This window comes from Meles meles, chromosome 15 (assembly GCF_922984935.1).
Source record: "Meles meles chromosome 15, mMelMel3.1 paternal haplotype, whole genome shotgun sequence".
Lineage (NCBI taxonomy): Eukaryota > Metazoa > Chordata > Mammalia > Carnivora > Mustelidae > Meles > Meles meles.
The window spans coordinates 38808547-38824323 of record NC_060080.1 but is presented as its reverse complement, the minus strand read 5'-3'; the positions used below and the strand labels follow the sequence as shown (position 1 = coordinate 38824323).

The 15777-nt window shown below is 39.5% G+C and overlaps 1 protein-coding gene across 1 annotated transcript in view; it reads right to left on the bottom strand.

The window, feature by feature from the left end:
• EIF2AK3 (eukaryotic translation initiation factor 2 alpha kinase 3) overlaps window positions 1–15777 on the bottom strand; it is a 68139-nt gene that overhangs the window by 29198 nt on the left and 23164 nt on the right. Inside the window, exons 3-6 of the mRNA XM_045979413.1 lie at window positions 4790–4984; window positions 3471–3601; window positions 1669–1903; window positions 66–228 (exon numbers count right to left, since the gene is read on the bottom strand). Coding sequence (XP_045835369.1) covers window positions 66–228; window positions 1669–1903; window positions 3471–3601; window positions 4790–4984 — 724 coding nt within the window. The remainder of the gene's footprint in view (window positions 1–65; window positions 229–1668; window positions 1904–3470; window positions 3602–4789; window positions 4985–15777) is intronic.

Here is a 15777-nt window from a genome sequence, read left to right as displayed (position 1 = left end):
AACAATGCAGGAGTAAAATCTAAATGTCATTAAGTCCTATCACTACATAAGAGACATCTACTCACCCAGATAAACGCTGTTTTCTGTGGCTCCTCGAGCAGCTTCTACAATGTCTTCTTCATCTTCTAAAACTTCACTGTTAGATGCATAACTTGTATCATCAAAAAGACTGATGGGAATGACTTTCCCGTCCTTAACCAACCAAGCAGATGCAATCGGAGTACAAAACTAAACAAAAATAGAAAAGAAATTTTACATTATTTCAAGCAGTGTTTATGTAATTCAACTCCTAAAATGGCATTTAAAAACCACAAATTTTAAAATTTTTTCCAGCTTTTCCATGTATAACTGATAAATAAAAATGTATATATTTACAGTATACAATGCCATATTTTGACATATGTATACATTATGAAATGATTAGCACAATCAAGCACCTAGGTGGCTCAGTCAGTTAAGCATCTGCCTTCGGCTCACGTCATAATCCCAGAGTCCTGGGATTAAGCCCCAAATTGGGTTCTTTCCTTAGTGGGGAGCCTGCTTCTCCCCCTCCTTCTGCCTGCTGCTCTGCCCACTTATGCTCTCTCTCTGTCAAATAAATAAAATCTTAAAAAAAATCTACCCTCTTCATTTCACAATGTATATGCATATCAAATTCTCATGCTATACACCTCAAATATATATAACTTTTATTCATCAATTACACCTCAACAGATAACAAAAAAACATTTTTTTTAAAGATCTACCCTTGGGGCACCTGGGTAGCTCAGTCGGTTAAGTGTCCGTCCAGCTCTTGATCTCTGCTTAGGTCCTGGTTTCGGGGTCGTGAGTTCAAGCCCTGCATTGAGATCTACTCTAAGCAAATTTCAAATATATAATATAGCATTGTTAACTATAGTCACCACACTGTACATTACATCTCCAGAACTTATTCATCGTGCATAACTGAAATCTTGTACCCTTTGACCAATATCTCTCCATTTCTCCTACCACCATCCCCTCCAGCCCTTGGCAACTACCATTCCACTGTTCTGTGAATTCAACTTCTTAAAATTCCACGAGTAAGTAAGATCATGAACTATTTATCCTTCTATGCCTGGCTTATTTCATTTAGCATAATGTCCTCCAGGTTCATCCATGTTTTTGCAAATGACAGCATTTCCCTCTTCCAGGCTGGATAATCTTCCACTGTGTACATATACACACCCCATTTTCTTTATCCATTCATTTACTGATGGACACTTGGGCTCCTTCCATACCTTGGCTATTGTGAATAACAAAGCACTGAACATGGCAGTACAGTTACCTCCTCAAGATACTGATTTGACTCCCTTTGACTATCTTCCCAGAAATGGGATGGCTGGATCATAGGGTAGTCCTCTTTTCAATTTTTCGAAAGTACCGCCATACTCTTCTCCCCAGTGGCTGCACCACTTCACACCCCCAGCAGCAGGGCACAGAGATACAAACATCCTCACCAGCACTTGTTTTCTGTGGTCTTTTTCAGAAGAGTCATTCTAACAGGTGTGACTTTTTTAAAGCACTTCTTAAAGCAGAGAGAACAGGCGGAGAATCCAAAATGACAGTTTTTTTTCCCTCTACCCAAAAAGTCTGGTCAAACCGGGAAAGGAAAAAATGTATTTATAAAAGCTCAGTGGTCTCTGGTACCTGGTATTCCCATTCCAGATGTCCTCCCTTCTTGCTAAACGCCATAACCTTCCAGTCAGCAACTGAGACCTTTATCACTGTGTCCATCATGGCGGCTTCCTGGTCTTCCACATCTGAAATAATTTTAGACCCTTCTTTGTTCCCACTGGGCTTTAGGGTGCTTTCAATAAATCCGGCTCTAGTTTCCATGTCTGGAATATACCGAAGTTCAAAGTGGCCAACACTGAAATTCCACCTTAAATTTACAAAGGTTTGTTTTAGAAATTTATACTTAAGTAAATGGACCAAATAATACAGAACGGTTCTAGATTCAAGAAGTGAACACTAAAATGTTGCGATGAGAAAAAGAAAAACAGCATTTTCTGGAAGTGCTCTGCTGGTTTAAGCCACAAGAGGGCATCACTTCGTTCTGATCCTTTAGAAACAATGGTTCTAAGTTATAAACCAACAATGGTGGTAGGACAGATTTTTCCTCAAAAATTAACAAATGTTCACATTTCCAAATCAGAATGATTTTCTCCAGACACATCAAAGTCACCTTAAAATGTGGGTAGCATCAGTCTGCTTTCTTTACTAAAGTCTGGGCACATTTCATTCAAGTGCAGAGAAATTAATACATCCCAATAAATCAATTACACAGCAAGTTGAATGCATCAATTTTGTATTTATATGAAAACATAGCCCTGAAAGGCAATGTCACCCAGTGCACCAAGCCTGAAGGTCAGACCACCTCAGTTCCAATCTGAGATCTCTCCTGAGATCTTGCAAGTCACGAACCTTTCTTGTGTTTCAGTGTCCTCATTCAAAAAGTGGCAGTAATAATGTTCCCACTATAATCAATATACAGAAAAATCACTTAACTATTGCCAATATAATAACCTGTTACTTAGATATAAAATGGCTTAATAATCCTGACATCTATTAAAAAAATATACTCAAGGAACATTGATCTTAGACCCCAGACTCTTCCCATTCTGGTGACTCAAAATTCTGTTAAGCTGGACATCTGCTTTTATTGGTGGCTGGACACCCAGCAGGCACTCAAATACTTAAGGAAACAAAATCCCATCAGGATAAAGAAGGTCAGGTACCAGCAGATGCAAAGCCCTATTCACAGTCCAGTGAACACAGAAATATTTTCTTAACTGAGTTTGAGAAAACAGGAAAGGAAATTGAATTATATTGCATCAGATTAGACAAAATCTGAAAGTTTGGTTCACTTTCAAAAGATAGAAAGATGAGATCTCAAATGATTTTTACTACAGCAAGTTAAAATTTAAAGAAGTTTAAAAGAAAAATCCAGCATGTGATTTAGGACCAGCACTTGTTATCTAATCATATTACTTTTTAATCACATATTTAAATGTAAAAATTACATAAAGAATTCATTATTTGAAAAGGGAAACAAAAAGGCACTTGACCAAACTGAAATGTGTTCTAAAAATGGGGTTGTCAAACACACTATGAAACTACTTACTAGACAGAACTACAGTTAGAGACCCAAGTTGAAATAAAGCACATAAACTTTGTCTTAAGAGTGCTCTGCATTCAAAGAACTTTGATCAGTGAAGTTGTCACTGTATGGGCCTCACCTGGTTACTGCCTCGAGCCTAGGGTGGGATTCAACTCGGAATCTGTTAATCATGAGACCATTTTTAATTTAGGGCCTACATTTCTCTTAAAAGAGTTGTATGTTTTTAGGACATGAACAGAGTTCAGGAAATCTCCATAAAGGAAAATTGGATAAATTTGGGGTTTGCTGAACTTGTAATTATCAACAGGAACGTTCTCTGAACACATACTTCTCGTTGCCACTGCGAGGTCCGACAGCTCTGACAGTTTTCTGGGAGCGTTGCAGAAGAAGGATGTCTTCTTGTTCCATATCATCATTATCCCATTGGCGACAACCCAAAGCTGAACAGATGTACCTCACCTGAAAAGACAGACACAAATTTTGTGAAGAATATAAGTTACAGGAGATCAGAGACATTAAAAGAATCAAGATAATTTGTAAAAAACTGCGATCTCTAAGAAATACCCAAGTATTAAGAGGCATCAATTAGACTACCAACTCCTAAAAGGAGTTACTTAGAACCATAAAGGAAACAGGAAATATTTAGTTCAGGGAATGATTTTGAGGATTTAGATAATTTTAGTTTTATTTGGGGCATTTCTATGGAACACATGAAAAGAAACAGAGAACCAGTTGTGATCTCCTAACAATAATATCATTAATAAAATTCCAGGTGAGTTTAAAAAGATCAGCCTCAGAGTTTCCATTTGATGGAAGTATTAGGTTGTTTAAAGACTTAAACCTTACCGAACAGATATAGTATTTTAAAGTACCTCCTTCAAAAAAAAAAAAAGGCGCCTCCTTCAAATCTTCATTAGAAAGAAAAAGGAATCTTCGCATGATCTGACCTAAAATCCTCCCATAAAACAGCATACCTGCTAGGCTACCAGAAATTTGTAGCAGCACATCAAATCAGAGAACCAGATGATTGGGTTCAATCCCACTGTTTTACAAATGAGAATACTGAAGGTATCCTAAAAACTAACATTAGAGAAAATCTAGGTCTTAACAGTATAACTTTATCATCAGACAGACCTAAGTCAAATTTAACCTCAGACATTTCTGAACTTTTTAGTCTCAGTTTTCTCATCTGTAAAATGAGTACATCTTTCCTCTTGGATTACAGGATCAAACTAGATAAATAAATTGGTAGCTATTATTCTTATTATTCTGTTATTCAGGATCATTAATATTTGGAGGAGTCCTCATCTGTCCAAATGGAGACAAAAATGTATGACCTTTAAGAATATTGTAAAGGTTTCAAAATAATGTATGTAAAATGCAACTGACACACACTAGACATTATTGATTAATTCTCTTCCTCCTGCTATTCCTGGCTCTGCTGTTCATTCTGTTGTCTTGGATACATTTAGTTTCCTTAATAATATTTTGCTCTTTCTACTTTGCAGTGTTTTTATTAAAACAAATGATATCCTTGGGGAATAAATAATAATAAACTTCAACCAGTAATAGTATAGCTTAATACATTATTTCTTCTATCCCTATTTATTCTGATTTCTCCCCAAATAATTCAACATTTTCACTTACCTTTCCACTGTACGCGCTGAGTCCATATGTCGTGAGAGACTTTCCTCCAACCAAAACAACATCATCTCCAAATTTATAAGAAGATTCAAGAAGTGATTCAACTGTAAAAGGAACTGTTTCCATGCTCTCACGGTCCCGGTCCCATTGGAAGAGGTGTCCATCCAGAGAAGGAATGATCATCTTATTACCAAATACCTAAAACAAAAGCTAACTTTTAAAGGCATAATAACTTTAGTAACTAAGAGCTGGAGTCTTGAGCCTGACTTTCTCTGGTCTCCTTCAACAGTATGCAAGTTGAGGTGGTTCATCAACCAAAATACAATTTGAAACAATGGCCAGTCTCTCCTGGGGCCTACATACAATACTCTAGTATTCTCAAACTCTGCTTGCTATGGGGGTCCCATAATGGTAAGCGAGCTGCCAAAAGGAAGTTTTGTGATCAAGTGAGTTCAAGAAGGGGTTATTACAGGAGTTCTTGCAGCAGTTAAGATGCTAATATATGGGGCGCCTGAGTGGCTCAGTTGGTTAGGTCCTGCAGAGAAAGTAACATCTGAGCAAAACCTTAACTTGGGGAAGTTAACCATATCTGGGGAAGAGCCTCTGTAAAGACCTTAAGGTGCAAGACAGTCCTTCACGTTGGAGGAAGCACAAGAAGTGGGAACAAGGCTATGGGGCCAGGGTGGAGGCAGGGAGAGCAAGAGATGATGATGGCTCCGACTCAGGCGATAGCACTGGAGGTGTTGTAGGCAGTCAGATTTGGGATATAAGAGGAAGGCAAAGCCAACAGGATTTCATGGAGGAGTCCCTGTATAGTATAAGCAAAAGCACAGAGTTCAGGACAACTCTAAAGTTTTTGGCCATGAACATCTTGTTTCTTGAGAAAGAGTTATTAATACATGGCTTTGTAACATTGACCTTTTAGCATTTAAAAATATATACATCTTGATTTACTTCAGCTAATGACACAACTATTTCCCTAACCGGGCTCAGAACTTTGGAAAAAAGGAATATAAAGAAGTATGAGTTTAATAAGCAAACAAACAAAAAACCCCCCAAAACAAGGGGCACCTGGGTGCTCAGTCAGTTAAATGTCTGACTCTTGATTTTGGCTCAGGTCATGATGTCAGGGTTGTGAGATCGAGCCCTATGTCCAGCTCTGGGCTCAGCAGGGAGTCTGCTTGAGATTCTCTCCCTCACTTTCTGCCCCTCTCAAAATAAATAAATGTTAAAAAGAAAAAGTCCAAAAGTGATCTTAACTTTTTTTTACAGTAAAATTTCTCTATATACTTCTTTGTTTCTCAAGTAGAATCCTATCTTCAAAGGGATACTTACCTGAATATGCCCATATAGTCACTACAAGTGCTTACACATTCTCCCTTCCCTCTAGCTTGGCCCCACACCTCGGATTCTCAAGGGCTGGCAAAAAACCACTCTTCTCATCCACTTCTTTCATCTTCTAGTTCAAATCCCTGTACCTCCTGCCTGAACTATTATAATAGCCTCTTTACAGTTCTAAACTGGCAGTTTCCTCAATCTAAACTCTACGGTATCTTCTAGATTAATCTCTGAGTCAGAGTTAAGCTTGTTATGACATTATTCAAAAGACTTCAACAGTTCTCCATTATCTTCTTCTTAAAGACCCCAAATCCCAAGTCTGACATTTTCAAAGTCCTCTAAACATGACCTCAAACAACCTTTTCTTCCTTGTCTTCCACTTTCCCCCACATGGGCAGAAATCAGGTCTCACCTCTTAGGCGTGATATTTAATATACTATTACTGTTATCGTTCAGTGATGTCATTGTCAATGTCACCTCTTCTCCTTGGAACACCCTCTGGTACCAACACTGCCCACTGAAATCCCAGCTGGCCTTCAAGTTAGCCTCACTTACACTTTTGCTTTCAAGTCCAAGAAAATTTTTAGCAGCGTAAGGTTGCTGACAAAGATCTTCCAGTTCCTTAACACTGCACGTATTGCTGTAACTATAAACTGAGATAGCATTACGTTCTCAAAAATTGTTTACTGTGCCTCTAAGAAATACTTACCAGATACACTGATCTTTCTACAGTTTTTATACCGTGGCTATAGAAACAATGCACCAAAACTTAGTGCCCACACTTTGTTTTCCAATTCCACTGCCCACTGAAGGAATCAAGGCTTCTCACAGAAATGTCTGATTCCAGGGCTGGGGCATGGGAGGGAAAAGATGAGACTTCAACATCTTATTATTCTAGAGAGTAAGGATGTGCACAAAAAAGAAGTACAGGGACACCTGGGTGGCTCAGTTGGTTAAATGTCTGCCTTTAGCTCAGGTCAGGATCTCAGGATCCTGGGATCGAGTCCCACATCAGGCTCCTTGCTCAGCAGAGAGCCTGCTTCACCCTCTGCCTGTCACTACCCAGCTTGTGCTCTCTCTCTGAAAAATAAATAAATAGGGGCACCTGAGTGGCTCAGTGGGTTAAGTAAGCCTCTGCCTTCGGCTCAGGTCATGATCTCAGTCCTGGGATTGAACCCGACATCAGGCTTTCTGCTCAGCGGGGAACCAGCTTCCCCCTTTCTCTCTGCCTACTCGTGAGCTCTCTGTGTCAAATATAAAATCTTTAAAAAATAAAAAAAAGGAAAAGGAAAAGAAAAAATAAAATCTTACAAAAAAAAAAAAAAAAAAAGAAGTATACCACTGACCAAATCTGGAACAACTTAAGTACCAAAATAATAAAGTACTGAATTATAAAGTACTAAAGGAAAAAAAAAAAAGAATTCATGAGGCCTACTGATAATAAACAGATAAACAAAACATGGCGGAGAAGGGAGGGCTCTTACTGCAATTAAATGCCTTTAAATATGAAGGGAGGGATGAAGTTGGAAAAATCAAAATTTTGCAAACATTGTAGTGAAGACTGCATCAAGCAAAAATCAGGAATGGTGTTAAATCTAGGAAGGTGGAAATTTTGATGAGGAGTAGGATAACTGCACGGTCTTCAAGCATCTGCCCATGGACTGCTTATTAGTTATAAGAAACTAAAAACAGAAACAAACAACAAAAAACCCCAGTAATTATACAGTGGAGAATTTAGATAATACCCTGACCAAATGCTCAAAATCAACATCATCAAAGAGTGACAGATGTGACACCCTGATAGAGGGCACTTCCCCTGTGTAGGATTCTAAGCTAAGAATTAACAACCGAAATCTAATCACGAGGGAACACTGGACAAGCACACAATGAAATTTCTTTTTTCTTTTTCTTTTTTGAGAGAGGGAATGCATGTGGGAATGTGCATGCATACGTGGCCGGGGGAGGCAGAGGGGCGGTGGGCAGAGGGAGAGGGAGAGGGAGAGAGAGAATCTTCAGTAGACTCCATGCCCAGCTCTGAGCCTATCATGGGGCTTGAACTCATGACCCTGAGATCACGACCTGAGCTGAAAGCAAGAGTTGGACACTTAATCTATTGAGTCACCCAGGTATCCCGAAATGAAGAAATTTCCTTTCCTTTTTTTTTTTTTTAAAGATTTTGTTTATTTATTTGACAGAGAGAAATCACAAGTAGGCAGAGAGGCAGGCAGAGAGAGAGGAGGAAGCAGGCTCCCTGCTGAGCAGAGAGCCCAACACGGGACTCGATCCCAGGACCCTGAGGTCATGACCTGGGCCAAAGGCAGAGGCTTAACCCACTGAGCCACCCAGGCGCCCCTCCTTTTCTTTTTAATAAAAGAGTAGAGAGACTGTATTCTTCAGAATGTCAATATCATAAAAGACGAAGTCTTGGGTAAATCTAGATAAAAGAGTCTAACAAGACAAATAAATGTACTACCTGACCCCAGACCAGAAGGTGTACTGGAGGTAAAAGACCTTATAAAAGATATTACAGCATCCTTTGGGGTATTGTGGGTTGGTTCCACCTCAATAAAATGAGTCAAATGAATTTTTGGTTTCTCAGTGCCTGTAAAAGTTACGTTTATGCTATACTGTAGTCTATTAAAAGTGCCCTAGCATTCTGTCTACAAAATCATGTACACAACTGAAATAAAAAATACTTTTTTGTTAAAAAAAATGCCAACCATCATCTGAGCTTTCACTTAGTCACAATCACTGATCACAGATCACCTTAACAAATACAATGAAAAAGTCTGAAATACTGTGAGAATTACTGGTGGTGATACAGAAACATGAAGTGAGCAAATGCTGTTGGAAAAATGGTGCTGACAGACTTGCTCGATGCAGGGTTGTCACAGACCCTCAATCTGTAAAAATGCAGTATCTGCAAAATATAGTAAGATGAGCTATGCCTGTATGAGGTCGATTCACAAAACTGCAGAATGGATGGCAGGTTAAAGTAGCAATATAAATTTATGAAGTTGACAACTATGCTGTGATTACGTTAAGAGAATATCTCTGTTAGGAATAGATACTGAAGTATTTGAGAGTAAAGGACCCCAATGGATGAATAGCTGATTTATCTCCAAATGTTTTAGGGGAAAAAAAAAAGTGTAGGAGAGGTTGGGGGAAAGAAAAAGTAAGAAAGAGAGATAACTCAAAAGATAAAGCAAACAAGGTTTGGGGTAGGTAGACCTCAGTATATAATGATTGGTCCCTTTTTTGGGGGGGTATCATTTTTACTTGTGTAACTTTTTGTAGTTTGAAATTATTTCCAAATAAAAGGTTGAAAAGAAAAGGACGGTACTCAAGAGCCTTACAAGAGCTCTGTAATTAAACTCAGAAGGCTATATCATGAAAACAAATGTTCATCATAATTCTGGGTATTTAAAGATCACTATTACTCTTTACTGAAAAAACATCTGGGGGTGCCTGGGTGGCTTAGTGTGTTAAAGCCTCTGCCTTCGGCTCAGTTCATGATCCCAGAGTCCTGGGATTGAGCCCGTATCAGGCTCTCTGCTCAGCAGGGAGCCTGCTTCCCTTCCTCTCTCTGCCTGCCTTTCTGACTACTTGTGATCTCTGTCAAAAAAAAAACCAAAAAAAAAAAAAAAAAAACCTTTAAAAAGAAAAAACATCTGATTTTTAATAAACTCTCAAATGGGATCAGTATACTGCCTCATACAGTTTTCACATTACTATCTTATTCTTTGCTTTCTTACTTTGTTTTTTAAAAATTAAAACTTTTCATCTTTTGTAAAATGTCCATCTTGAAGCTGTCATTAAGAACTGAGTTAGGTCATTAGTATACATACACTATGAAAACAGTATGTAGCCAATATGATCTCCCATTTTGAGTTACCTATCAGTTAGAAAATCAAGTATTTACTGCTTCCTACCCTTTATCTTATGTTAGGTATTCTTTATTTTATTCACTAGAACAGTAAATTCAAATTATGATAAAGTTAAAAAATAGGTATTTCAGTCGTCTGGTTATATCAACAGTAGTTCTAGTTAAGTACAAACAAGGAAAGCAGGTGCGCATCACTAAAAGAAAGAGGAAGAGGAGTCAGAGGGTCTGTAGGAAACAGACAAAATTTATTTTTACTTGTTTCCTCTTCCATTAACCACCTCTTTTCTCCTAAAGTAGTAACAGATCCTTAAGAAACATAATTAAGTGCTGCAAAAACCCCCCAAACTAAAAAACAAACAAAAAACTGTCAAAGTAATACGGACTACAATTCATCTCTGCTATAAGATGGATTTACATGCCTCCAAATGTAAAAGAAAACAAACTTTTCCACAGTTAAAAGTAAGGTTTAGTGCTCACTTTGGCCACACATATACTAAAAAAAAAATTATACATGTACATACATACATACAGATATGTGGTTTAAACAACCAAGAAGATTTGACGTGATGGACCATACTGAGAAAAGCTGCCTTGTTTATAAAAGTGAAATCTTCAGCAGCATCAACTCGGTGAGAAAAGTGCAAAACCCAAAGCAATAAAAAAGCCTTCTGATTTAATACTTAATTATCATGTCATATTTCTGGATTATGATTTTAAAAGCTCACTTTGAAATAGCTGCTCTTTGCTAATTGGCTGCTTATGAGTCATCCCCACGGCTGCTAACCTTTGCACCAATCCTTGTGAAGTCTTTCAGGCTGCATATGTGAAAGCAGATGGTGCTTTTCCTTGACAGCCACAAGAAATGCTATATGCATGCCGTTCAGGTAGTGAGATGACATCAGCCCTCACCAGAGCATTACCTCACCCTCCCAGCACAGGAATGAGTCACTCGGAGAGTCAGCTGCAAATCTCTTGGTAGAAAAAAATGTAGGTTACGGTGAAGTGATGCATTTTCACATTCCACTGATTCGTCTCTGTGAGCAGCTGTTTGCTTGGATTCGCTGCTCTGCCTCTCAGGCTAATTGCGTGACTTGCTTCCTCTTGCAGTCATTTTTTAAAAATAAAAATTCTTGTTATTTTATGGGCTTTTTTCCCCTCTTCCATTTGTTTGTTCCTGTTCATAATTTTAAAATAAAAGGTTGTCACATCTGTTGGCAAACTCAGTGCCAAAGAGCCAATCAAGATCTTTATCCCTGCAATCGCAAAGCAGTCTGGTAAAATAATTCAATTTCTATTTCTGAACAAAACCTAAATGGCATAATGAATACCAGTGGCACATGTAATCAGGGAGCACTATTTGAAATTAGAGTGTGAAAATAAAAATTCCATTGCTAAGTGACAGAAGGAATGTCAACTGAGAAAAATGTAGGATGTGCTACTACTAAAATGAATATAACCAGCAATAAAAACAAAAATTCTTGAAACTGTGTAAAATATATTTAAAGTTTGGTTTTTCCTTCTTTTTCTATGTACCTCCACCCCTCATCATGGACACATATACTTTTTAATTTTAACTTATTCTGAACATTCTGAAACATACAAAGTATAAAGAGACTAATAAACTCTCATACATCTATCACTCAGTTTCAACAAGTAGCAAATTTTGCCAATTGTTTCATCCATTCTCCATCCACCCAGGACATATATTTGTTTACTAGGATGTTTTAAGGTAAATCCCAGACATCATGCCATTTCACCTATAAATACTTCAGGATTCATTGCTGAGAAATAACTACCATGCCAATATCATATCTAACAGAACCGAGAGTAATGCCTTAAAATCATCTAAAATTTAAATTTCCCTGATTGTCTCAAGGATATACAATTGGTTTGCTCCAACAAGGAATTCAAACTCCATGTATTAAATTTGATTCTTTTCTTCCCTCGTAGGAACCCCTCTAACTCCCTCTTTTACGCACTGATTTGCTTGAGAAACCAGAATATTATTTATCCCGCAGACTGTCCCAGAGTCTGGCTTTTGCATGTCATTTAACTTGTTCCTTTATCCTCTGTATTTTCTTGAAAGTGTGTTATTAAACCTGGAACTTTGATGTGATGCAGGTTTGGTTTTCTTATGAGATTACTTCATAGGTGGGACACCTGGGTGGCTCAGTCAGTTGAGCATCTGCCTTCAGCTCAGGTCATGATCCCTGGGTGCTGGGATCAAGTCCCACATCGGCCTCCTTGCTCAGCCAGAAGCCTGCTTCTCCTTCTGCCTGCTCTGCCTGCCACTCCCCCTGCTTGTGCTCTCTTTGACACCCCCCCCCAAAAAAAAGACTACTTCATAAGTGGCACTATATACTTTCTGTTACATCGAAGGCCAGCAAGCTACAGCTTAGAATCCAAACCTGACCCACTGCCTGTTTTTGTAAGTAAAGCCTTATAGGGCCACAGTCACACCCATTTATTTATGTATTGTCGATGACTGCTTTCTCCCACAACTACATAGACCATCAGGCCCACAAAGCCCAAGATACTCACTGTCTAGCCCTTTATAGAAAAAGTTTGCCAACCCTGTGTTATGTCATATTTGTTACTATTAATCAGTAGATTTGGGGAAGTCAGCCCGATCTCTCCATTTTAAAGTGTTCCATCACCTTTTCACCATCTGACTATCAACTGATGACCTACTATTTCAGTAAAGGAACAAAACCATGATATCTAATTCTATATCTTCCTGCATTTATTAGTGAGAGTTTTTCTATAAACAAGAAGTTTCTCTCCTATAGCCTTGGAAGCTAGATTTATATACATTATTATTTTCTCAAGGGGTGATTCAGACGTTAAATCCTTTCAAATCTAAAGAGTTGCATCCAGTGTTCCCTGACCAGGAGAGAGGGGAAAAGAATACGCTGGTCCTGAGAGCTACAAAAGCCAAGTCCCAAGTACAAGCTAAGAAGCAATAAAGTTAAAAGGGAAGAGAGGGTGAACAAAAGGGGTCATAAATAGCATGTGGTAAGACTCAGACTTGCCAAGAGTACAGATAAGGAAGAAGAACAAAGGCTATGAGAAAGGACAGGAAAAAACTATTCTAGAATATTCACTAAAGCGGCACATCTCAAGAACTTGTCCCACCTCAAGAACTCTAAGCATCTCTAGAATAACACATGAGTTGATGCTTCCAATGATGATCTCAAGGAATAAAAAGAAAAAATTCATGAAGACTGGGAAGATGTAAAGTACAAGAAAAACATTCCAATGGGAGTGTTGAACTGTTGACTTTTTTATTAGATGGAAATCCCCTTTTCCTTGAACAACTACTTTCCTGGCCATGCTGGCTGTTTTGCTAACATGGGGCCACACAGGCATCCAACAAATGAAATGGAGCTGTGTGCACATGGTAATGAGCGCACGTCATCCAGCTTCATTCCTGGGTCCCTGATTCTGCATGCCACTTGCTATGTGACCTTAGACAAAACCAACACTACACTGTTTTATAAAACTCCCCACACTGGGGCGCCTGGGTGGCTCAGTGGGTTAAAAGCCTCCGCCTTTGGCTCTCAGGTCATGATCCCAGAACCCTGGGATCAAGCCCCGCATCAGGCTCTCTGCTCAGCAGGAAGCCTGCTTCCTCCATTCTCTCTCTGTCTACTTGTGATCTCTGTCAAATAAATAAATAAAAGCTTAAAAAAAAAACCTCCCTACATTAACTTACTGTACTTGATCCTCAAATTTAGTCTCCATGGCTATTTTTTTTTTAAAAGATTTTATTTATTTGAAACAGAGAGAGAGAGCGAGCACAAGGGGAGAGAAGGGGCAGAGGGAGAGGGAGAAGCAGACTCCCCGCTGAGCATGGAGCCCAACATGGGGCTCAATCCCAGGACCCTGAGATCAGGACCTGAGCCAAAGTCAGACACTTAGGGGACTGAGACATCCAGCTGCCCCTCCATGGCTATTTTAAAAGGTGTATCTTTTGGTCCCCAGACAGCTGATATTTCTACCTCTCTGGGGATCCATAGGCCTCCTGATTTTCTCCACTCCTATCCCTGTTGTCCCAATTCCTCCACAGTCAAAACAGAAAGGGATTTTGACAATCTCTGGAATTAAATAAAGACCAAAGGAGGATTTAGGAGTCACTTAAGAACAGGTACAGAAAGGAAGAACAGGAGTATGTTTACATAAGGTGAGTTCTGAGTGACTGAGAGAGCTCTCTGGGCAGAGATGTTAAGGAGGCATTTGCCTGTACAGGTCTGCAGCTTAGAGGAAAAGAGAAAAGTAAGAATTGCTGCTGTCATAGGAACAGAGACACAATCTCCCTGAAAGAGAATAGGGTGAGAAGGTGACCTATACCCAAACTTCTAGAATTCTAACATTTAAAAATTCCGGCAGAGTGATGAGTCAGAGAAAAAAGTGCTTCAAGTGATTGGTTCTAGTAGAATTTTAGGAACTTTGCTATTTTCTTCCAGGTTGCCCCAACTGCTAGTTGGTGTGAATACTTTGTGAAGGTTTATAAATATAAATACTTCCACAGTTAGAGATAACTGGCTGTAATACAAATGCCTCACAAAGAAACCATCCGATTCATCACAGTCTCATGGAAAGTCTCAAAGCAGAAAAGAATGTCAAGAAACATTTTCCATTTTGAATGTGGAGGAATCTCTCCCACTTAAAATCTTTCATTGGTTTCCAATGGCTCAGGATAAAATCCAAAGTACTCAACACAGCTTCCTAGGCCCTATTATTAGCAGACTCCGGCGTCCCTCAACAGGCTAATCTCTCCTACCATCACCCAGCCCGCATGCTTGTTATCATCCTCCGCTTGTTGCCGTCCTCCGGTAATTCTCACCGCCAAGGCCTCCACACCGGCCATTTCCTCTCCCAGAGCAGTCTTTCCCTGCTGCTCTGCCCATCTCTTGCCTGGGCAGCTCCTTCTCCTCTTGGGATCTCGGTTGTAAACACTGTCTCTTCTGAGAAGGCTTCTCTGGCCTCCTATCTACTAAGGCCAGGCCTCCGTGCTAAGTCTCTTCATTCCACCCATCCATGTGGCCATTTCCACAACTACATTATTTACACTGTAATTATTCCAGCTGGCTCCACATGATGCCACGTGAGTTCAAGGGCAAGGATCCCATGTGTCCTGGGCACTGCTGTACAGTGCACAGTCCTGCCAAACTCCCACCCCACTAAGGAGGGGTTCCGTTTGGGATGTGTTAAGTTCAGGTACCTTTGACCCCCCCCCCCCCCCACTAGGGATGTCTAAGAGGCATTAAGTGCTCACGATATGCTGAGCAGCATGCTAAGTCTGCTATATACATGATGTCTTTCAGCAAATCTGGGTAAAGCACATTAAGAATTATAACTATTATTATAGAAAATGCAAATACATAAGTACTGAAGTATTTCAAAAAGCATGAAGCACTGTTGTTCAAGATACTGAATGAAGCCACTCTGGACAGAACACATGAGAGAGGAGAAAAGAGGACAAGGGACAGGCCCAGAGCTCAAAGTCTGACCAGCTCCGGAAGGACCCAGTAGGGAATGGTAAGCAAGTTGAACCTTATTTTAAATGTAATAGGGAACCACCGGGGGCTTTAGGCAGAGGAGAAACAGGTTGATGTAGTCTTTTAACATCATTCAGATGGCAGCATGGAGACTGATGATAGCAGACAACAGAGGAAATAGGGGAGCAATTGGGAGGCCTGTGCAGTGGTCCAATGGAGGTGGTGGGGGCTTGCATCATGAGGAGCAATGATGCTGAAGAGAGTAA